We start from the raw sequence: 24,345 nt of genomic DNA on the forward strand, positions 1-24,345 counted from the left end.
CACTGCCTCTGTGCTCACTGCTTACAGGCACCTCTAAGACTAAGGACTCAGATGCTATAGAGGGGTTGCATCCCAAGATCACTTAACTCTGATTTTTACGATGGCTGCCAGAAGTTGTTTGCGCCTTGTTTATGAAAAACTAAAATATCAAAGTTCTAAATCAGGGTTGCATCTTTCAAAGCTGAACTTAAAAATAAATGTATTGGTGCTCAAAAGAGAAGAAAAGAAACACAAAGTTTCGGCCGTGGAGCCTTCTTCAGGTGTCTTACTTGTTCCTTTGCAGCCTACGCATGCTGACGCAGCCACCTGCTTAAAATTATTGGTGCTGCTGTCTTCTGGACAGGACTGAATGAGCAAAAAGCACCCTTTTCAGATTTTGTACTCAAGTGCTTGGATCTGGCCCACTGCACTCCTGAGGAGCTAAGCAGACCGGTGCCACAGACTGCAGGAAATGTCGTCACCAGATCCCAAGCACCTAGCTGGGATGTCGCTCAGTGAAAGAGCTCATAATTCAGCAGTATGAGGTGCTGGGTCCAGCCCCTGGTTTCTCAGGTTGCTAGAATTAACTACAGTACTATCAACCAAATGAGGCATGTGGACTGTATGACCTCCTCTAGACTGGAACCTTCCTTACATTCAAACTCATTTTCAGAGCAACAGACATGCAGGAAAAGAGGAGGAGAATTAGTGGTGAGGAAGGGCTACAATGAGTTAAAATTCCACTGTTTTGATGCTGCCTTCTGGAAGTACCCTTTAATAAAAATCACACAGACATGTTCCTGCCACCAGGTGCCACTGTGCAATAAGCAGAAGTCCTTTTACCGGAGCAGTTATGTGCACGGATCGAGGGCTAACACACCCCACATCTTCCCAAAGTTTGTCAGTGGGAGCGAGCGTGTGTCACTGGGGTGCAGTGAGGCGGGTGTCAGTGCTGTGCCTGACAGGGAAGGGGAGCTACAGTTTATGAGTTGTAGTTAGGTAGGTTTACAGTACATCTCTATGTGTGAGCTCAGCATGTGGCAATTCACTGTGTATTATATATATATATGCGTGTGTGAATGAACATTTTTTAATTGTTTACTATAGAGAAAAGGTAATAAAACGCTCCCAAATAATCACAGTAGTGCGCCACCAGGGTTCCTGTTCCTCATAAAATCCCCATAGAGTCATAAACACAGAACAGGAGATAAAAATGCGGAAATCTACCTCGCCGATTTATGACACAGATGTTTAGAAGCCATACTCTTACAGTATAAACAGCACTTTATCTGCACTTTTATCCCTGCTTGTTAAGTGAATCTGGAATTCAATTTTGCTTGTGTGGGATAAGAAAGAGGTTGTTTGATGGAGGAGATGGTAGGGGAGAGTAAGTCCTAAAATTAACCACTTTCTGAAGTTCATTTGTTTATTTGACATAATTCCCATCCGCAGGAATGGTGGCGGGGGCTTTACAAAGTTGCGCTTTAAACTTTAATTCCATTTGACGTGGTAATCTAATAGTGGAAATGACCTTGAAAGAACGCACTGCGAGTGTTTTAGTCTTCCTAATACATCTGAATCAGTCCATTAGCTGGTCATCCAGCCACACATACATAAAACACCCTTGGAAAGTTCACATCCTGAAGCCAGCAAAGAGTTGGCCGAGAGCTTTAACCCTTTGTGGCCTGAAAGCACTTGAAATAAGGTGAATGGAGGCTGAAAGGGCAAAGGACATCCTAGTTCACCTTTTGGCTGCGGGATGTTTTTTCTGACCTTTAACCCTTTGCTCTCCTGGAGTCTGTCAAATGCACAGGAGAATCGGACTGTGTCAGGGTTTCCGAAGCAGTGTTGGGGTTGGGAGACACTCAAGTGAAAACTCCAAGGATATCAAGAAAAAGTAAACCGTAATTCAAAGAAAATTATAGGGGTCTGATGCTTTTATCTCCAAACATGCCATTCCCCTCTAGTACATCAACTACATCTACTACTAGCAACTACATCAGGACTCCCTCAGATACTTAAACTGGATTGCTAAAATACTGTAACTTACGAAAAGGTTTCCCTAGAACAAGTGCAGCAGCTTCCATTCTTGTCATTGTGAAAGCACGTGCTGTACCCATAGTGTGGCACAGTGTGTCCCACACTTGGCTGGGAGCTGCCATCAGAAAGAGGAAGCTCATAAGGTAGCTGCTGAGGAAGAGGGACCACATGACAATGAAAAGACAATGAAGCGGGCTTCTACAATAAGAGTAGTCTCAACCAGTAATAACTCGTCTCTCGGAGTGCAGGCTGAGCTCTGCTGCCCAGATGTCATTATTTCCAGCCCAAGTCATGTCACCAGCTGACAGCCACAGCGTCAGTGCACTGCCAGCGGAGCATCACTACCTGATTGAGCTGGGATCGATCGGGACCCTGGTGGCTCTCCATCGGGGGCCTCTACGTCATGCCAGGCAACCTGTGGGCTTGCAGTGATGTCACTTGCAGTACGTTCTCGATAGGCCCTGGGCCACAAGCAGCATGTCAGAAGGTGACATGTCTTAATGTCCCACTCCACCCTGAGGCCACAGGAGCCACTGAAGGAGATTCTATATTCAGTGGTTATATAATAAAAAATACCCGCTGATTTCAATTTTTTTTTTTAAAGAGCTGAAGCCATATGGCACATGGAGCTGTTAGACAGGCTTTGTGATCCCTATTAATCACCCAACATGCTATGGCTTCTTAGTTTACTCCATCACCTGCCACCTTGCACTTCGCTAGCAAGAACCACTGTCGGGAAAATTGGAGGCAATGCATCAGAATGCCACCTACCCGCGTCCAAACAATAGGAAAGAGTACAGGCAACGTTTTTTCTTTTCATTCGGGCTCGACAGTCGTTTCTTTCCTTTTATACTGTCTGGAGTCCTCGATTCCGAGTCGACCCGTATCATCTCCACAACCTGCATAGCGGCTCCGAGCGTGAACATCTTCACTGGAACGTGCTCTAGTCGGCCACTTTGTCCTTTCTCGCACTGCAAGCCCACCCACAGCAGCAGAGCTGACTGAGCTGGAGGACAGAGGGGGAGGTCGCCGATGCCGCTGTACACTCCCTGGAGCCCGACAAGCACAGCAAGCTCAGGATACCCTGACTCCAGACCACGCCATTCCAGGGGCATTTTGGCCAAGGCAGTAGTGCTGCTTTGGGAAGTCCAGACACTGTTGCCGAATTTCACAGCCCCAAACACAGCACTGTGTGGACCGCATCACAACAAATAGGTGCCTATAACATTCAAAACAAAAAACATGTACAGTATTTCACACGTGACCTCCAGCACGATGTTCTCGTAAGGACACAAGCAGCTACCAGCCCAGTAGTCTAGCTCCCTCTTCTTCCTCACATACTATAATACATCCCGTCCTCTGCATCATACAGCATGTCCTGTAATTCCTGAAGCTAATTGACAATGTTAACCTACACTTACTACACGAAGTGTTATCTCAACACAACAGGAGCCGAGCCAACAGCGTGCAAGGACAGTTACAATGGGGAGCCCCCCGAGGATGTGTCTTGATACTGCGCAGGGAAAATTACATTCCACAACACCGCACGCAGGAATCAGACAAGATTATATTGAGTTTCTTCTGAAGGGCAGTGCTCAAAAAGTGAGATAAATTTCTAATTGGAAAGATATGAAGAGTTCAGGTTGCAATGTAAAGCAGAGCGCGCGCCAAGGCCCGCTCCCTCTCCTGAACTGCGGGAATATCAGTGCCGCCGCCCGGAAGCCGATTCATCTCGCCTCCTGAGATCATTAACCCTGCGAGATCTCTCTCGGTGGGCTTTGCACAGGGATGATGCATTTACATACATTTACATGCTAAATGAAGACCACTCATCCCAGGCAAGTGGCATCTGAATCACCAACCTGCGGTCAGACACGCCACTTCGTAATCCTGATGTTTATTAAACAATGGCAGCAATTTGAAGCAGCCGGCTAGGGAAGTCAATTACTCCCCAATTATCCAGGTAACTATTTAACAAAACCACAAGATGCAAAGGAGTCCTTTTGCAGGAAAATTCCATGAGGAAAGCTTTAAGGAAGATGTCAAAGAATGAGAATGAGAATTAAAGAGCTGGGGGTGGCTACACTGTGTGCTCAGACAGATGACGTAGTAAATTGAGCTTCCAGTGCTCAACTGAATGTTTGAGAGGCAATAATTTAACACCATACCCGAAGAATAGCTCTACAGACTCCCCTATTCAGATGGATAGACAGAGAGTCTTTAAAAACCTGCTCAGGTGTACAGTCAGTAAGGGAAGAAGGCTGCAGTACGTTTATAAATTGGAATGGTTAGATGTATTTTTGCATTTAAATATGTCTGACAATATGCATAAAATGAATATACGCTTGTTTTATTATCCTGCCTGTTTCTTCCTTCACAAATAGATTTCTTTGCTCAAGAGAGCACAGCGGAAGAGAGGAGAAACGTTAATCCTGGTCATCTTGTCAGCTTTAGACACTGTGAAACACCCAAACAGAATGTGCTCCGTTTATCCTCTACCCCCCTGAGCAGCAAGGTCATGGTATCAGAGCCCCACTGCTCTGCCTCTTGTGCATGATGTCACTGCCTCATGCTTGCAAGGTTTCGTTTCACATGTCTTCCAGCATGCGAACTGCATGTGACAGTTCAGAACATAAACACCCTTTGCTTCACTTATACTGTACGTTTTCACTTTTGTGTCTCAAGTTGCTATGAAACACATAGTAAACAGTCAACTAAAAGTGTCCTTCATAGCCTGTGTTTTGAATTTGTATTATATCTTTGTAATTAGACTATGATTTGTGGCACCTGGATAAAACAGTTGAGTAGCTAAACAATATCACATATTTTGCTGAAAAAAGTACTGCTAAACAAACCATAAAGTCTGGGGTTGGTTTAAGACTGCAACATTTTGGTTGGAAACACTGTTCTAGTCACCAAGTTTTTGAATTCCTTTAAAAAGTTTTATTTCACTTGATAAGTCAACTGAGCTCAAAATTTCATTCTGAACATTGACCTGGAGAGTGTTCATTTATAGAGCAGAGCCTTTACTGGAGCAACCAGAGAGAGGTACCATGCGCAAGGTTTCAAAAGCTGTGCCGCAGATGGGATTTGAACCTGCAATCCTCCAAGTCCAGAGACCCAACCACTCCTCCGCACTGCCGCTATCTCCATGCTTGCAGTTCAGTGTTTTTAAAATTGGAAGTGCGGCCTTTCAGGGTTTTTCTATGCCACAGTGAGCTACAGCTGTTAATGATTTAAAAAGAAGGTGAAACTGGAAGGACAATTTGAGAGCGGGAAGTTTCAGCTAGCTGTCTTAAGTGAGCGTGGCGCACAGAGTGGCCCATGATGGTACGAGATGGGCTGAACTTTCCTGCACGCTCCTTCATTAACACAGCACACACCTGACACCTGCCTATTAAAGAGAAGCAGCCTGACCCCCCCGGAGCCTCAGTGTCTCATTAGACCCTCCTCCTCATTACCGCAGCCTCCAGGACCCTCTCATCAACCCGCAGACAGGGCAAGGTTAGCTGAGCCCCCCTGGCACGCTGACAGGGGGGCGACACGGCTTTCTTCTCTTCCTTCTATCTCTCTTTCTTTCCGGGAATTGTCCACAGGCACCCATTTATAACTCAGGAGGAACTTTAATTGGTGAAAAGGTTTTGGGCACACTTTAAAATAACAACTGCAAATGTATAATGGATCGTGCCTAGTATGAAACCAGGGTATCTTTCGCACTATTTGATGTTTATCACACGCATGAGGGTCAGGGTTAGGGCCCATGATGGGGCTTCAGCATTACTTATGCATTCGACATCACCACTCTGAAGTGCAGTGGACGTTCAGGTGACGATCCTCGAGCTGGGATACGTAATAAATGTGCTCATGCAGTATGTGTCTGACAGGCGGACAATCCACAAACTCTCCACAGGTATCCGATTCATCCATTCCTCCTGCTTACCGTTTTTCATGACAAAATTAAGATGGGTGGGCGAAAGAGTTAGGGCCACAGCCCTGTTCGTCATTAAATCGTTGGGTTTCACTATACTGGTGTGGACCAAAAGTGACAAAATGTCCACACAGATACAGGAACTCCAGCACCGGACAGAAAGAGGCGTGTTTGTGTGTGGGCATGTGTGCCACTGCCAGTGCGTGTTTTGCTCTTGATCCTCACCTCGCGTGGCTTTCATCACACAGAAGGGGGGCTGGAAAGGAAGGGGCTCTGCTCCCAGTCCCACCACAGGTGACAGCTTTGCTGCGTCTGGCTGTCACTCGTCTCCTGTTAAGCTCTTCAGAGGAGAGTGCGAAATGTGCAGCTAATGGAAAGATGCGCGCAGTCGTGGCGGCACTAATCCCCTCAGCGCATCAACGGGGTCCGGTGTCAGAGGGAGCTCATTTCCAGAGAGGCAGGGAGAGTGCAGAGCCTCCGAATTACACTGCTGCTCCCACAAATCCCAGGAATAAAGCCCTATTGAACACAGAACGTTAGAGTGCCTTATCTCTGGGAGTTTGCTTTGAGCAACCAAAGAAAGATGGGGAAAAAAAGCTTTTGAATTATTTAAAGAACAATGCTTTAAATGATTTTAAAGAGGTGTCACTTATCATTGGCAGCATGATGACTAGAATGAGAATGGTCCAACCTACCTTACAAATACTAACATTTCTCCATGCTCCCATTCATGGGTAATGAGAAAACCATTGCTGTTGTATAAAATATAGTTGACATTTTGCCTTCCCCAATAAACAATTATGGCCTGAGAGATCACCCTACGTAAGCTACAACTTAAGTCCTGCCTGAGTGCAATCTGCATATGTTGCACATAAACATTTGAAAAAGCTGCAGGTTGTGTAAAATAGCTGAAAGTCTGAGACTGCATGGAGGAGACTGGGAATCATGTTGTTGGGACCATTTTGGAGAGACCTCATTATTAAATCACTCTCAATGCTGTGACTTAGAATATAGGAACATGGCATATTTGATCGTCTCCATAAGATTATCTTACCATTTGTATAAAATAAAATGGTTGGATATTTGCCCTCCCTGACTACACATTCCTTTCTGTTAGCTTCTGCCAGAGTTATTCGGACCGGCAGCAATGGGATTTGAGGGCCCAGCCACCCACAGACACAGCCGAGCACTCTGGAAGATGTGCACAGAAAAGCCGCTTCATGTATCTTTCAGATTGCTGTGTGGCGTATTGATCTGAGACCTGCTCTTTCCCTCTCTTTATTAAAGCAATGATTCATTTTCCTCTTATTCTCCTTCAGATCAAGCTGTGGTGGCTCATTCAGTCTCTATTAGTCTTTTTGGTATTTTTGCAAAGTTTTCTGTAATATTTCTGCATTGCAAAACTCTAGTGCATTTTTCTTTCTCTGTGTCATGTGCCTTCCAGACTTGACAGGCTTTCTGACGATTCAAGGCTCGCATACTGAAAGCCCAGAGAAAGAGGCACAGCCCTCTGGGCTGCATTAAGAAAAAACAAAACAAACATCTTCCATTAGCAGACAGCATGTCAAGATTTCAGTTGCTCTCCTGCCCTGCCTTCCTACTTTCAAGCAGGTTCAGGACACACCTGACAGAGGCACTAGCACTAAGACATTTCATTCAGATTAACACTCTAGATCTGAATTCTGCAACCAAACTGGAGATTATACAGGTCTCATGATCTGGTTTTGAAATCTTGGAAGTAGAAGGGGATTTACAGGGGATTTTCTTTCAGCTGATTGAAAATGTTGTCCAGGGCACTGATAAGGTAAGGTAGCCCCATGCATGCAACTGCTGTGAAAATCGAAGAGCATGGAGCCAGAAACTTCAGTCCATATTTAAATGACACCACGTGCAACCTGTTGCAACATGTGGTCAGTGAAGTTCCCCCTAGTACTGTATGTGCTGTTATTATCCATACAGTATCACTCATTCCTTGTGGTGCCATCTGTATACTGTGCACAAAATTTTAGCACTGCATTTTTCAAAAATGTTTCCTGCTTCCTTTCTAAAGCAGATCAGTCATCATCATCGTTAATATCTTCAATATTGAATAAAAGCCTCCTGAAGAATATTCTAATAATTTCTATCTTTACCTTAGGAGACAGGTATTAATAATACAATAATACCCACTACTGTAATATACTGTATACATTACCTAGCTTTTTAACTAATTCAATTTTCAGTTGCTACATAGAATATGACAATTCAAAACAGTTAATTCTGTTAACACTGAGCTTGGTGAGTAATGCCATAGCCTAGCCTGGATTTGAACCCTGATCTCCTGGCTCTAGATACAGCTCACAGTAGTTTACTTATGTCTTGGGAGTCTTCAACACAGAAAGTAAAGATTATAATTATTTGCAGTCATAACTCTTGTGTTCTCATAAGCGTGACATGTAGTGTCTTGTTACACGTCTGCTGAATGTATTGTTTGAATCTTAATACCACATTACTGGCCCCAGGACATCTTTGGAAACATGTATCTTTGGAAAGTGAGGTTTGTTTCTGCTATAACGTTCGAGTAAATAAAGAGATGATTCCTGCGTTCATTCCCATACGATGACAAGCCTGATTTCTGTTCAAACAGCAGCACGACAGTCGGAGGAACATTCACCTCTATGAGCCAAGAGAAAGAAAATGATCCCTGACGTAGATCAGCCTAACGGCATCTCCAGATGAAGAAATCTACAGAAAATACACTTTAAAATGAGGAAAGGGCCATGACATGTACTGTATACACATAATCTAAAAGTGTCCTTGTACAGCTCCCTCCAGATTTATTTATTTATTCCCCCAATGAAATAGGAAAAAAATACAGCAAAATGATTTCATCTTTGTTTTGCATCTATGGCTTCTGAAATCTTTGTCAACCTAAGGTAAATCATGAACTGCACCACATACAAGGATATTTTTCCCAGATAGCTGCCTCCTTCTGTTTAGAAGCTCAAGCTCGGCCCAAAACAGACATCCAAAATGACCTAACAGAACATTTTTGATTTTAAGATGGTAGTTCACTAATAGAAACAGGGTCTGAAGTCATTTCTACAAGGAGAAATGTTCATAAATTTCCCAGAGTACCAGAACTTCATAGCATGCATTAGGAGGCAGCTAGTCAGTGTAATTCCCATCAGAGGAGGAATTACAAAGTATTAAATACAGTAGTGTAAATAAACGTGACCATCATGATTCCTGGACTTTAATTATTTATGACAAACATGCGCATACTGTGTATCCATCAATCTTCTTACCACTTTATCCAAAACAGGGCTGCACAGGGTTGCTTGCCTATCCTGGCAAGCCATTTCTCTGGACTGTGGGAGGTAACTGGAGCTCCCCGAGGTCTGAGCTGAACCCAGAGCCCCAGCACTGCATGGCAGCAAAGCGCCACTGTATCATTCCTTGCCAGGCAATGCAATCAAAATTACTGCATAACATGTTTACATTTTTGTAAGCAAGAAACACGATTCAGTCTGTAAATCTTTCTGTTGTCTGATGTTTATTATTCCAATTTCATCAGGGGTATGAATACATTTGGAGGGCACTGCACAAGTGTTTACACAGTATATGCTGTATAAACATTTTTTACATAATCAACACAAGTTTTTATTTATGAGCTGCATACAGAGGAAGAACGAAGCCCATCGGCAACGAACCAGCACCGATGCACAGAAATCAGCTAAATGAGAAGTATCTGCTGGTGAAGGTCGAACTGGGTTACAGAAGCCAGTTGCTCTCAGTCTGTTTTGAGCTGTGTGCTGCAAGCTTCCTTTCTGCCTCTCCTCTCTCCTTCCCCTACTTACTTGTGCTTCGCTGCTCTTTCCTCTGTCTCTGCCTGGGCCTGTCCTGACCTTGCTGTGTCCCCAGCCCTTTCTCTCTCACCCCTAATCTTTCTATCTAATCTAGCACCCCTCCACCACTGCCATCTCCTTGCCTGTTTCTGGAATGACGCTGGAGTCTGGCCGATTCCGTGGCTTTGTTTTAGAAAACAGCTGGATGACCTTCTCTGATCACTACACGGTCCTAAAAGTCTGCTTTCCTTTGTGACCTTTTCCCACGTCCTTGCCTCTAAGTGCTCTCATCTCCCCCCTCTGCCTGTTCACAGCCTCTCCTTTTGTTTCTTTCTCTTTCAGTCTCTTCCCCTGTCTGCCTGTATTAGTAACTCCATAACAAATGATTCTGTACAGGAGCGTGTGGGTGAGTGAATGGATGCATCTGTGTTTGTGTCTATGCATTAAGGTGCTTTTGCTTCTGAGTGACAATGTGTGTGTGTGCTTGTGGAACTGGTAGCAATATTGAGGAACAGAGAGCTGTGCAGGGCCGTGTGTGTATGGGGAGGTTATGCACGTGTGTCTGTGTGAGGTGACTTTGTGTTTCTACTGTATGTGTGGGGGTTCTGCAGTGAGTGGGCCTGTTATACAGCATATCGTCAGGTATCAAAGTGTGTGCAAGCCTTCACTATTATTATACTACACATCTGAGTGCTCATGTACATTGCAAAGATCTCCTCTAGCTTTGAAAGCACCAGCACGGCTCATTTCAGCTCAATAAGAAATTTCTTCCTTAACCCTTTGAGTGCTTTTTCACAAGTCGTAGCGATCATCGGCACTGTGTTAAATCTAATTCAATTTTCGCAGTAAAGGTTTCCCATTATTTAATATGGGATGTTTCAGAAAAAGCTTCTTAATGGAACAAAGCAAAATTCAATAACATAAAATGATCAAATGGTCAACTGTGCTTTATAATTATTTTAATTGTGTCTGGCTTTTATGTGTTAAATTCCATAAAAAAAGCAAAGTGAAAAGAAGCAAGAAAAATGTCAGTGCAGACAATAATAAAAAGGAGAAAGAATTACATCTGAGAAAAAGAAAAATTTGGACAAATAAAAAATATAGAAAGCTGTGCTCCCTGTCTGTATCCGAGCAATGTGAGGAAAGCCAGGCTGCTCTTTACTGCTGAGTCGATCCCCTCTTCCCCGGAGCACAAGGGTTTAACCTGTTTTCACTGTTAAACTCCTCTTAAGCTGCCCTTTCATGTTAAATATCAATCCACTCTTAACTCCTGAAAAATGAGCAGCTCCACATGCTGTATATATCTATATATAAACACTCTGGTATTCCCTTTGAACTCATGCTCAGCTCATTAGAAACTCTTTGAAGACTGGATGTTAGAACATTCCTACAGCTTGATGTTACAGTTATTAAACATAATGCAGAAGCAAATTACTTTTATACTTATACAGGGAAAGTGTTAATAATGTATGCAGAATCTGTATATATACAGTATGTACAGTATGCACATATACTGTAAATAATGTTGTTTATTGTTTTAATGCTTTCCTTCAATACACACAAAAAACACACAGGCCCATATGTATCAGTAAATGTTTCCTGTCTATTTGATGCACACACCTTTAGAAACCTGACTGCCCAGGTAGCACAGTTCTAGCAGTGTTATACAAGTTGGATTTTGGCTGTGCTGTGTACGACATGATAAAAACCTTCCAGCAGTGTCTCACTCTGGTTACACAATGCTGCTCAATATAGGGGATGTACTTTGGTTGCACACTACAAAATGTTACATAAATGTTTCATGAACTTCATAATGAAAAGTTCTCTGATGTTACACAGCAATGTCGTGTTCACATTTCATCTGCCCACCTCGGGGGCTTCTGCTCTTCATTGAAGGCAGAAGCAACTGTTCTTCCTTATTCTGCTAACATTAATGTACAGTACATTCCTTTTCAGCCGCATTATCTTCTTGCTTGTTTTGGAATGAAAGAAATGTGGTCTGACATTAAAAACATTGACACATGGAGGCAACACCAGGCCGATATGCTTTATATGGTCTCTCGGCTGACAAGATGAAGTTCACTGGTGAAGGTGTGTGCTGCATGCTGCATGCAAAGCGATATGATATAGTCTCTGGGTTTTTCTCACTCTCTCCACTCCCTTGCCCTGGCTGCTGGTTGCTGTATATATATTGTATTTTGTGATTTTTTTCTGTATTAAATGACTGTATTTAAGCATAGTTAGGTCCGGCATTTCTACAGTACCTTCCACAACACTGTTCCACTGAACCACTACAATGAACATGTGTGAAGGTCAACGACTACTGTATAAACATCCATCCGTTCGTTTTCAATACCCGTTTAGGTACAAGGCCACGCCAATCCATCGCAGGACACACACTGGGAGAATTCAAAGATACTAACCTAGACCGCATGTCTTTGGATGATGGAGAAAACATGAGCGGCCACAGGGAGAACATACGAACTCCACCCAGAAGCTAACCTAGGCCACAATGAAACCCAGTACCTGAGAGCTGTGAACCGCCACAGCAATGTGCCCACCCACTAGAAGGAAAATTAAAATAGTTTTATTTAAAATGTTTTAGGAGCAATGGCAAAGCTATGCTAAGAAGCCAGTGCTTCTTGTTTGCCAGGACCCATTTAAATAAAAGCATTTTCATTCACTGCATATTGTTACTCAGCTATTCTTTTTTCTAAAAATCTGGTAATATACCTTTGATTCTCCAAAATCATTATATTACAATATTACAACAAAATATTACAATGATTTAAAATATCCTTTTGAGCCCACAATTAGCATTGTGATGTTGCCCCAGTGTTTTGTAAATAATCTAACAATGTAGCCACATGGATGACATTATCTTCTCAGGGTTTTGAGAGGTTTTATGGGCACCATTAAATTCCCAATTTTGAAAGATCAAGGCCAATTCAACTGTCGAGTTGTCATATTTAGTAATATGGGATCCAAATCACCTGGATCCAAAATCTAAGTACTTTTCAGTAGTCCAGGACCAGTATTCTCTTAATTGAACAGATAACTTTAATTTACAAGTGTCCCTAATCTTTAGAAAAAGGTGACGTCTGGGACGAACTGCGCTGCAGATCTCTGCCCTGGAATCTACAACTGTGTGTCGCAATGACATGTTTTTTTCTCCTTTCACAAGAGAAGAGCACCAGTGACTCCAGCGCTACCACGGTCTTATTTCGCTGGCTGGGCTTTGGCTACTGCATTCTGAAGCATCATGTTCACTCGACTGACATTGATTCCAACCTGCTGGCACAGCACAGGCATGCCAGACTAATCTCTGAGCATCTTCACTGGAGACACAGAGGGGAGGCGCGCTGGTCGTAAAACGCACGATGCAGCACACTCTGGGACACTCAACTCCATCAGAAGACTCACATCAAAATTCTTCAGATCTTCATTCTTCCAAAAACGCTATGACTGATATTCTGGAGACAGACGCGCCGAGCTCTTTTCCACTGAGCTGGCTGATTTAATCCCCCTGACTCTCGGACTGCACAGGAGAAAAAAGCAATCAAGCAGTCAAGGCTGAGATTGACGAATCTCATTATTAGGTTTACATCCTTAAAGAGGACAATGGGGGAAAGCAAATGAGTAACTAAATAAATCAAAAAAACAAACAAAACCTGGCAGCCTCCGCTATTGATGAGACTATTCCACTGAAAAGGCTGCACCTGGGAATCCTGGCAGATTTAATAATAATCTATATTATTCTTCTTAAAATTCCACAGAAATCCATTCACATTTATCCTGAGGGGAGAATCCCAGCCACATGAATCATTTAGCTTTTTCACAGGAGGCCCCCTGTTCGATACATAATGGCTTTTTATGAAGTTCACATTCATTTATTTTAAAGAGAAGGAGAGCGGTACGGGCCCCCACACAAGCCCAGCGTGCTTGATATTTCTGCCAGTCTCTTACATGGCTAGATTCACTTGGACAGCCGGGTTTTAATGTCCCAGCTGGAGAAGATCTGTGCTGCCCTGCAGACTGGTTCTGTGATTGGTCAGAAGCATGTTTACACGGCAGAGACTATCCTGCATTCAGAACACCAATCTTCATCTCTGATGCTTCGAAAAATCACCATTGCAAAACAGGCAATGAAAAATAATGACCTTATAGCGCCAAGGAGCAATGCACAGTGAAAGCATGGCGACAGCTCTGAATCATTCTGCAAACATGGCTTGAACCAGTATCATGGCAGCTAAGTTAACACAATATATGGTGAACATGTAAGAATAACTTCACATAAAGAAAAATATCATCATACAAATTTAAGAATGTCTTTTATCATCCAGCCTGCATCAAAGTAGAAATACCAACCTTCAAAACTGTTTTTGTAAGCATATTTGTTTCTTCATTCAAAAGCTTGGCTAAGACAGCCTTCTAGGGAAACATGCCTGCTTTGTTTGTCATGCCAATAAAGTAGCAGACAACTTTGAGGGTGTGTAGAGAGTGCACAGTCTTTGTGCATTGGATCCAGATAAAGGTTTGTGAAGATAAGGCTGTGTGTACACACAAGGTCACCTCTTACGCATCCCCACTGAGAGGCAAAAGACATAAGAAGATAAGGGAGGTGGTGGGTTTTAAGAGTGAGGCTGACAGGCGCCTGACAGGTGTGCCCTAGCAGCATCTGACCCATCACACATGCCAGGGCTCCGACATTAGATGCCATTACCCTCATGCTGTCTTTCAGTGGCAACAGAGAGAAAGTCAGATCCAGCACTTTTGAAAGACAAGAGTGGGAGGAGGGAGTATGTTGATGGTGGGGGTTCCCTTGAACGATCCAGGGAGATTGATGCATCTCTCAGTGTTAAAAACTTCCCTTGTCACCTTTGAAACAAGATAACGAGTCAATGAGTCCCGCCTGTAGAAGCACTTTCACATGCACAGCACGGGCTCCCAGAGCAGACAGCATTGGCAGACTGTGACTGGAAATGAAGCACATATTGGCAAACTGTGGAACAGCCTTCGGTTATGTTGAAACCAGTTGTTCGCACAGATACAGACACACGAGTGGTAAAAAAAACAAAAGGGGAAAATTTCAAAACTCATCTTTCATTTTCTTATAGCAAGTGGGTCATTTGCTCAAAAAGCTAACCACGACTTTATGTCAAGTTTAATCAAGGCATGTTTTAGCATACTTTGTGTTTATAATTTTGTGTTAGCCAGTCTATGTTGGACATACTGTACATCTGTATTGGGAAAACTACACTGTGGAGCAATACAATTGATTATATGTACAAATGGGACCATGGGGAATGTGTATAATGAGAATGCACTCTGAGCAGCTTTGAGTAGATGTGTACTATGACATTCCATGATTTAATGCTTAATTAAAGGGTTAATTTGGGAGTTCGTTAAGGTTGCACTTAGCAATACAGGAGGCAGAGAGTGTATTTCCATAGCCAGGGAGTGTGCTGCTGAAGATGAAATGGTGGTAACCAAGATCTTCAATCAGAGAGAAAAGTTTTACTTCCCGTCAGGATTATCAGAATGCATCTGTCTTTCAATAACCTAGGTTTTCATCCAAAGTGCTTTTTTATCCATTTGAACAGACTGCAACTAGATGTCTCCCAAGCCTTTTAAGTCTTCTTGAGGCTGAAGAGATTCACTTCTTATTAATTGTTGTTGAAGAATGTGCTATTCAGTAATGGGATTGTTAGGGATGCATCTTGAAGACACTCAAGTTTTTTTCCCCTGGAGTTTGATCAAGCAGTCCTGTGTCTTATGTGATTTTTTAAAGTCTCTTCTGATTCACTTGTTCTCCTGCATCTCGGAAAAAGAATGCCTAATGATAAGACCTGACATAGTAAATTCAAGGAATTATAACACAGAATTAACTTTGAGTTGAATACGTTCATCAGTGAAGCTTCTGCATGTGCCTTCTCTGTCTTTTCAAAGGTTGTATAATACTGAAAATGTTTTTGTAGTTTTCACTGTACACCTTAAATGTTCATACTTCCACAAAGCAACAGATATCTGTATCTCAGCAAAAGACACAGACAGCTTAATTAGTGCTGAACTAGGCAAAGGATAGCAGATTATGCAAAATTACAGGACAATTATGAATCATATCCAAAGTAAAAAAACCAGGACAGTGGGTAATGGGGAACTCAAAGACTGCACATGAGAGTAGACTATATTTTTATTTTAGAGGAGTCCAGTAGACCTGCAAGTACAGTACGTACACATAAACTAATAAGGGAGACCTCTTACAGAGCAACTCTGCTGCACAGAGTGCTTTTGTGCTTATTTACAGTCTTTAACAGCTGTTGAAGAGGGAGGAGGGGGCGAGAGACCAAAATGAGTGAGAAGGAGATAAAACCACGAAGGGTGTGAGAAAAAGGAGAGAGAGAAAGAACAACAGAGGGAGAGACAGGGGCAGAGCAGCTCTGAATCTCATTGTGTTTTTGAAGGAATCCGCAGCAGCGAGTCAGCCGAGCTATCTTTCATCAGCGCAGGGGCATGCCTGGCATTACAAAGAGATGGTAAAGGAACTCCAGCACGTGTCGAAGCAACAGATATTCCCTGATTTACATAATAATTGAATACTTCTTCGATTTCTCCACCTTGCACCTGGTGAGCCAATCTGCACCGATTTTGGGGGAGAATGCAATAATAAAAATAAAAGTAATAATAATAATATTAATAATAATAACAATAATAATACCTCTACTTTCCAAGATGGAAATTCTCACATGGAGGTTTCTCAAGAGATACTCTGTTCTAATACCAGGCCCAGTCTTTATCTTTGGCTCACAGTGATATGGCATACTGCACATTGGGGAGGTTTCTTTCCCGCTCAGACAGACGAGCGAATGCCTTTTGCAAGGTTTAGGGGGGGGAGATCTGTTGAAAAAAGCGCAAATACGAGTCTCTTATCTCCTCTCCTGTTCCATATGTAGGTAATTCAAAAGGTTGTGTGCACCAAATGAAAATAAAAAGTTCTAGTCTGCAGCCTCCAAAGAAAAATAGAAAAGGAGGAAGCTAATTGAATTACAGTCTTCATAAACCACATGAGAGCAGAGGATTTATGACTCTAAAGCAAAGAAAAAGACAGTTTGGATTCAGAGCCTAAACTTTTCTAAACTTGGTTTCATACCAGCAACTTCATTTCAGTTTTACAGGACCATTAAAGAGCAACTGATTGCCATGAGGGCATCCAGAGTAGTTCAGGTCATTTCCACATCACTTACAGTACTATCTCATTGCCTGTCCTGTGGTCACTAACACACATTGAGTAGGAGTACTGTGCGATTCCAGAGCAAGTGTCTGCAGACAAAGGCACTGGCACTCTTTTTTTTAATTCAACTAATTATTTTAGTGAAACTGTTATGACGATTATTATTAGCACAACACTGCTCTGCCCAAGCAGGTGAGACGATTTTGGCTCAATATCTGATATGGTCCCATCTATTCAGAGTGTTGCACAGGGTTGTGTGCTTGGATCTTTACTATTTAATATTTACATTTTGGGCTATACTGTTATGTCGATGGTACTGAGATTTACAACCTAACCCAAAAAGAAACAACTGCTGCCATTTCTGCACTTTGCTGGTGGATGGTATTAATATAGACGTAACAGAACTTGAAGCAAAATTCTAGCAAGATTGAGGATATATTCATAGCCTCCCAACATCAACTTTGCGTCACTGTTGATCACCATGAAATGAAAACCCCTGTTAGCAACATTGATGTTACTTCTGACCCTGTGATGTCACAAGTGCATCTTTCTTACTTTTGCATTACAGTTCTCAGGTAAGACCCTTTCTCTACTGTTCAACGCCGAGATATTGATACAAGCCTTTAGTTGAGATACGAGTACTGTATAGTCCGGCTCTTAATCAGAGATCTGCTGGCTCAGGTCTTCTCACTCTGCTGAAGACCAGGCTCCACACAGTGGGGACAGTGTCTTCTCACTCTGCTAAAGACCAGGCTCCACACAGTGGGGACAGTGTCTTCTCACTCTGCTGAAGACCAGGCTCCACACAGTGGGGACTGTATCTTCTCACTCTGCTGAAGACCAGGCTCCACACAGTGGGGACAGTGTCTTCTCACTCTGCTGAAGACCAGGCTCCACACAGTGGATGACAGAGTGCTGTATGGCGTCTGCCCATATCCATTAGATGGATACTCTATGACTGTCTACATTTTTAAAACTTGCTTACAGACCTATTTCACTAAAGCTTTTAATACAGTATATACTCTTGATTACTACAGTAGGTCAATTTGCTGTCTGTTTTTTTTCTATTTATATTTATTTGTCTTTCATTAATTATGTATGTGCTATTAAACAATGCGTTGAATTATTGAAAACAACTCTTAAACAGTATCATCATCATCATCACCATACTTATTATTAGTAAAGCAAGTATTATTTACGTCTGAACATATATTACAATAATGTAAATATTTTTCTATCACTTAAAAGCTTCACTTTTTTAACTGAAGAACTACAGTGTTCTTCAGTTCACAAATCACAAATTATTATCTTTGGTGTTGCACTACAATCTAATTTTGAACTGATTCATCAACAGACAACGCCTATCACAGATTCCCATCAATGGCCATGACTATTGTTGCTTTACTATGACTAAACGTTTCAACATCTGTCTTCATTATTATCATTGAGAAAGAATGGCAGCACATTTTTACACGCTCCATTAAGTTCTTTCAGTGCACAGCTGAACTCCTGAAATAACACATTAGGCAGATTCCAAATGAAATAAAATGTTAAAACTGTGGAAGGATGCCTAATTATTGAGAAAAAAAAATCACAAACCAAAAGCAAGCTTCAGCACAGGGAGGGCAAAAAAAAACTCTAAATAAGAAAGCTTATTTCAATCTGTATAATTATCTCCCGTAATGAAATATCTCGCAGGCTCTGCCATCTTCACTTAACAGAAATCAATACGTGTTTAGGGAGTTTATTAAAGTTTAGTAATAAAGATGGAATGGGAGGGGGGTGGAAGTGCAAAAACAAAACACGCATTAAAACCCAATTAACGGCACTCTGGGAAACGTGATGCAGATCCCAGACCAGCCCGGAGAGGAAGACCAGCCCCGTGCCGACCTCTGAGCGGCTAGAACTTTTGAAGCTCGGGTTTAAACCACCCCGCTTTCCCCTTGATTTCACTAATGGCTTCCGTTGCTCCATGGATGCTGCTTCTGCCCAAAACACAACGGAAGGATCACCAGGAGCAAGAGGAGCCCCCAGCTACAGAGCAGTGTCCTGGAATTTTCTGAATGCCTAAAGCAAGATTCCGTTTCTGCTCCCCACTCCTGCTGCCTATACAACTTGGGAAGACATTCCTTATGGAATATTATAAAGTTCAATCAATCCTTCTACACTTCTACAGTACCTCTTATTGTTCTAGAGCTACACAAGAGGTACAAATATATGAGGAATTTGTATATACAGTATGAGGAGCAAATACTGTATACAGTATGAGGAATTCCTCATATATTTAGTGTATAATTCCTACTGTATGTATTTAATGTGTTTTTTTACCAAGGTTTTTGTAAGTGAAAACATAAAGCATGAGGAGATAAACAGTAGTTCTTTAACCTACTTTACAATTTCATCAGACCTTAATCTGAGGATCCTTTTACTGTGTTTTTGGAAGTGCAGAATACAGTACATAGTATTCTAACTGGAGCTTCAGTAATTTGGTTAGATCCTTATAATTGCGGAGAGACGGGTTATGCAGAGTATAGCTGGCGTAGGGTGAAGTTACCCAGACCCCCCCTCTGTATTGCGAATACTGATCCCGGGAGCCGTTGTAGTGGCGGAGAAGAGAGGTGAGAGGGGTAAAGGAGAGATGCACTATGGGAAGTCCCGGGTGCGAGACGTATATACTCAGGCGAGCGCAAGTGTGCGAGACCCACCCCTCCTCCTAATTTTCTATTAACACTTTTGTTAAAATTCCATTTGATAGAAGCATCATGTGTTCAATTTTGTTATATACCATCCACTGCTAAATATTCCAGCAACAACAACAACAACAAAAAAAGGTTTACAAAAAAAAACAAACCAAATCTTCAGCACAAATTGAGCTGCAGGGAGAAGGGCACAGTATTCTTTCAACCTTTTATGGAAAGGCTGGCAGATAGCACATCTTTAATGATTACGGCTATTATTAAGGCCAAGGGAGAGCTTATGTCCTGTCAAATCCATTGTGAACGGTTATGTGTTTTGCTATTTTATTATTTTGTCCCTACACCATTCCCCTTGCAAAGTCGTGGTGTGCATGCTGCACAACCACACACACGCACGCACACACACACACACACACACATACACACACACACACAGCCCCAGCCCGCAGCTTAGCTAGCAAGTGGCCGGATTGTCAGGACATTGGCCCTTACCAGTCATGGCCTCCTAATAATCCCCAACTATGAATTGGCTTCATCACTCTGCTCTCCTCTCCACTGATAGCAGGTGTGTGGGGAGCGCACTGGCGCACTATGGCTGCCGTCGCATCATCCAGGTGGGGCTGCACACTGGTGGTAGTGGAGGGGATCCCCATTACCTGTAAAGCGCTTTGAGTGGAGTGTCCAGAAAAGCGCTGTATAAGTGTAAGCAATTATTATGATTGGGAAAGTCGGGCGGCACACTAGCAGCACACAGCTCAGGCTGGGGGGAGCTCTGACGCAGGTGACCCTCCCAGGTGTCCCCTGGTTAAATGTGCGGGGGGGGGGCTCATTTATCTACCCGCCTGCCCCACTTGCCCACGATGATGGCGAGATGTCAGGCAGGCAGCCGGCTATTTCACGGCCTGTTAATCGCTAATGCTGTAACAAGGCTTGTGTTCCAATTTTAGGGAACAGGGAGCATTACTGCACCGATCAAGGTTTACCGGAGCTTTGGATGGGAGAGGGAAGGGGGCAGGTGGTGGGGGTGAGGACTGCTCGTTCAAGTGGACTGTGGGGAAAAAAGAAGCCACCGTTTCCACGGATTGATGAGCCAGCGCTCCACACACATGACATGACAGCCACGGCAGCCGCACCCGCCAGGCCAGCCGCTGCATGCTGAACCCCCCGACTCCCCATCGGGCGTTTCTGTACTCGTGCTGGAGTCCTCTGAACTACTGTATGCGCCGCGTGAAACACTCATCCCCAAGGCCAGCCTCTCCATGGTAACAATCTCAGGGCTCTGGCTGTAAAGACATAGCGGACTAACCCAAGAATTAGTGTGTATCGCATGGCAACACTGATGAGGAATGATTTCCGGCTGGCTGTTTTGCTTTAGGTTTCTATAAAGAGATCCAGAGGAGAGAGGGAACAGAGACTTATTATTCAGAGCTAGTACAGTAATGCAGGGATCTCAAAGCTAGCAGCAATAACAATTATACAGCGATCTACTTCTATTTCAAACAATTCATTACGACACCACTGGCTTACAGTGGTTTTCACAGTGAAATGCCCAAACCATTCCCTCTGCCTAAAATGACCTTCCACAATCACTGTTCTGTTTCCCTCAACACAAGACCAGGGTGTTGGTGCCTCATAGTCTCCCCAGTACGTCCCCTGTTCTTGTCACTTTCTTTTCTTAAACTTCTATGGCTGCCTCACCTTACTATAGCAATTACCACTTTGTCTTTGGAAGCGATCTGCAAACACATTTCGAAGAATGCCAAAGCACCAGGTTTTGTGTGGCTGCAAACAGGTAAGGAGGTGGGGACTCCAGTGTGACTGTTCAGCTCAGAAGCCCGTGCCTGGAGAGGGTGGAGGGTCTCACAGCCCAGAGATCGCAGAAACCACTCCAGACAGCACCACCTGGTAACAATGATAACTGGCCGGGAGGAGCTCTTTCAGGAGTCCATGCCTCACCACTCTGACTCATTATAACTAGTTCAGCTTCTGCATTAATAAGCAAGCACACGCAAAAACGGTGCTGGACCTTCATCTAGCCCAGAAGCAAAGCTTTCCAGTGTACAGCACAAATAAAAGGTCCAGGAGGCGGCTGCATGATTTCATCTGCCCAAATCAGTATGGATGTGCCACAGAGAGCAGGGTTAGCCCAGCCCTGAAGAAGAGCTACAGGGACAAATGGCTCCCATCCAGTCAGTGATTTAATTCCACCATTTAATTGCTTCATTCATCAGGACTAGTGTTTCCCTTAGCCACTGAATACAGTCACCTTCAATATAATATCTGTAGGAATGAGGCCCTTTCTGCAGCAGGTTTGGACCTACACAGTTAAAACTCATCATGCATAACTAAATCCAGTCTTTAAATCATTTAATTTTCTAATGCATCCAGAAAAGAACACCTTCCTCAAACAGATCTAACACAAGTCAGATTGATAGGTACACGCCTGGGAGTCTGTATCCATAATTCTCACAATGAAAGCTATCATATAAACCATATGTCACATTAGACATTAAAATACCTTTTCTTCGGGAATCCAGAATGGCACTGCTCTGAAACAGATATCTAGTTTCTGAGCCTGATTCTGCAGACTAATGTCCCTTACAGAAACAAAAAAACAAAACCAAATGGAAAATGCTTTAACTAAATAACAGATGTGAAATCAGCACAGACAGGAGTTACAGTAAGTGACAGAGGATGAAGTGTGCACTGCTCCCGTCGTCTGACACAGGTTCCCAGTGCCTTTCTCTTCTCCAGGGGCCTTTGCTTAGAGAGCAAAGCCAACAAAAGTAGCACTCTAAAAAAAAGCACCTTAGAGTCATTCCTCCTTTGTGCTCATGCAGAAACAGATCAAGAAAACAGAACAACTACACAACTTTGGCTAAAGCAACTTCTGGTCTAAGCTGTGATGCACCCAACTCACACCTACTGCAGAGCATCCGTTCGGCAGAGGAAAAGATTAATGCGCGCTCTCGATGGCAAAGGAACCGACCGGTGCTTTACATAAGGTACAAATGTTCATCCCTGCAGCGGCTCCTTTGTAGGATAACAACATGATGCACTCTTTTCTTCCTTGGGTGCGCATTTTGTAATATTTGTGAAGCCGCACCTTATTACTAAAATATGCCTGATATAATGGACCAACCCACCTTGATGAGAAAGCAGATTGTGGTTCACCCACAAAAGCAGGCTCATTTTAACGAGACTTTTCTTAAACCTACAACAGGACAAACTGGGCCGATCCTTGTCTACACTGTGAGCGAAACGAGCGTGCCTTCAGCAGGCCTTGCCAGCGCTGCGCCGGGGTGCAGCAGTGTGACACACCCCCAGGCCCCCAGGCCCCCAGGCCTGTGCTGCTGCTCACCTCCACTCCCTGCACCTTCAGCTTCATGTGATCCTCCCGCGTCGTCTTGCCATCTTTCCGCTTCTTCCAGCAGTAGCCATCCTTCCTGTACTTCACCTTCTTCCTGTTGTACAGTATCATGGACCCATTCTGTGGCCTGGGAGAGGACAGAGGAAGAGATCAGAGGCATGCGTCGAGAGAGAGCCCTGGCTGACCACAGTTGTACCCCTAGGCATGCCGCAGTTCTACGGTCTTGCACATCTACGAGCAGAGAGGGACGGCGGCTTTGGGTTTTTCCATTGCAAGCCCCATGAGAGGCCCCCAGCAGTGACAAGCCCCTCACACTCCCTGCAGAATTTACAGCAGCTTTTCGGTCTTTTTCACTCGTCATAATGCCCTAGAGAAATGCACGTCTCCAAAAAAGCAGAAATACATCAAATGGAAATGAAGAGTTTACCTTCTCTTTGTTGCCATCACAAACACAGAAGAAATGCTAGAACTGTCAAAGCATCAAAGGTTAAATGAAAACACTGGAGTCTAAATGAGTTGCGAGGGTTTCTTCTTTGTTAGTGATAGAAGAGGTAAAAGGACATTTTAGAGCTATCAAGCCTGGACAAATGGAAGTTAGGTCCTACGTGACCCCCTCTCACATCCAAACTGTTACAACAAAATGCACCACTAAGATCTATTTTGTTTGATTTTGTCGCATGGTGCACAATTTCATTTAGCCACTTTTTGCCAATATGGAGCCTCTATTTCACCTCAAACCTGCAACTCACTCAAGAGTGAAGAATGAAATGAAAAAAAAAAATCAACAAGCGTCCTCTGACCTCTGGCTTCGACCAGATTCACTTCTTCAAACCACATAGCTCACCTGCAGTCAATATCACACAAATTACTCAGGAGGACAGAGCTTGGTGTGGGTGATCTCTGCCTCGCTTCACAGTTTATTTGTTCAGCGGAAATGTGTTGATAAGTTTTGTCAGATATAATCAAATCTACCCATTTTTTCTTCCCTAGCTGATGGAAATGTCATACCAAAAATGTCTATTTCCAAATGGAGCTTTTGATATGCTAGGTCATTTTTAAGAAAATCTTTAACACGTTTCAGTACCTGGCACCAATGCCTGGCAATATCAGAACTACTGCACTGATTGCAGAGGAGACTATATGACTTATATTGCAAAGCACGTTGATCCATCTCAGGTTTTAGCAGCTGCGGATTTTTAAAGGAGACAGCATCAGGCACTAAATATTTCAAGCTTTGTTACTTCATTCTGGAGTGATTTGACATGTAAGAATAA

The 24,345-nt window shown here is 43.2% G+C and overlaps 1 protein-coding gene across 10 annotated transcripts in view; it reads right to left on the reverse strand.

Annotated features, from left to right (window-relative positions):
• LOC148641991 (calmodulin-binding transcription activator 1-like) overlaps positions 1 to 24,345 on the reverse strand; it is a 442,365-nt gene that overhangs the window by 172,966 nt on the left and 245,054 nt on the right. For all 10 annotated transcript variants that reach the window (XM_088617429.1, XM_088617430.1, XM_088617428.1 and 7 more), the window contains one exon: positions 23,063 to 23,198. In XM_088617429.1, coding sequence (XP_088473555.1) covers positions 23,063 to 23,182 — 120 coding nt within the window. In that variant the 5' untranslated portion in view covers positions 23,183 to 23,198. The remainder of the gene's footprint in view (positions 1 to 23,062; positions 23,199 to 24,345) is intronic.

Source organism: Lepisosteus platostomus, chromosome 23, assembly GCF_059453375.1.
Source record: "Lepisosteus platostomus isolate fLepPlt1 chromosome 23, fLepPlt1.hap1, whole genome shotgun sequence".
Lineage (NCBI taxonomy): Eukaryota > Metazoa > Chordata > Actinopteri > Semionotiformes > Lepisosteidae > Lepisosteus > Lepisosteus platostomus.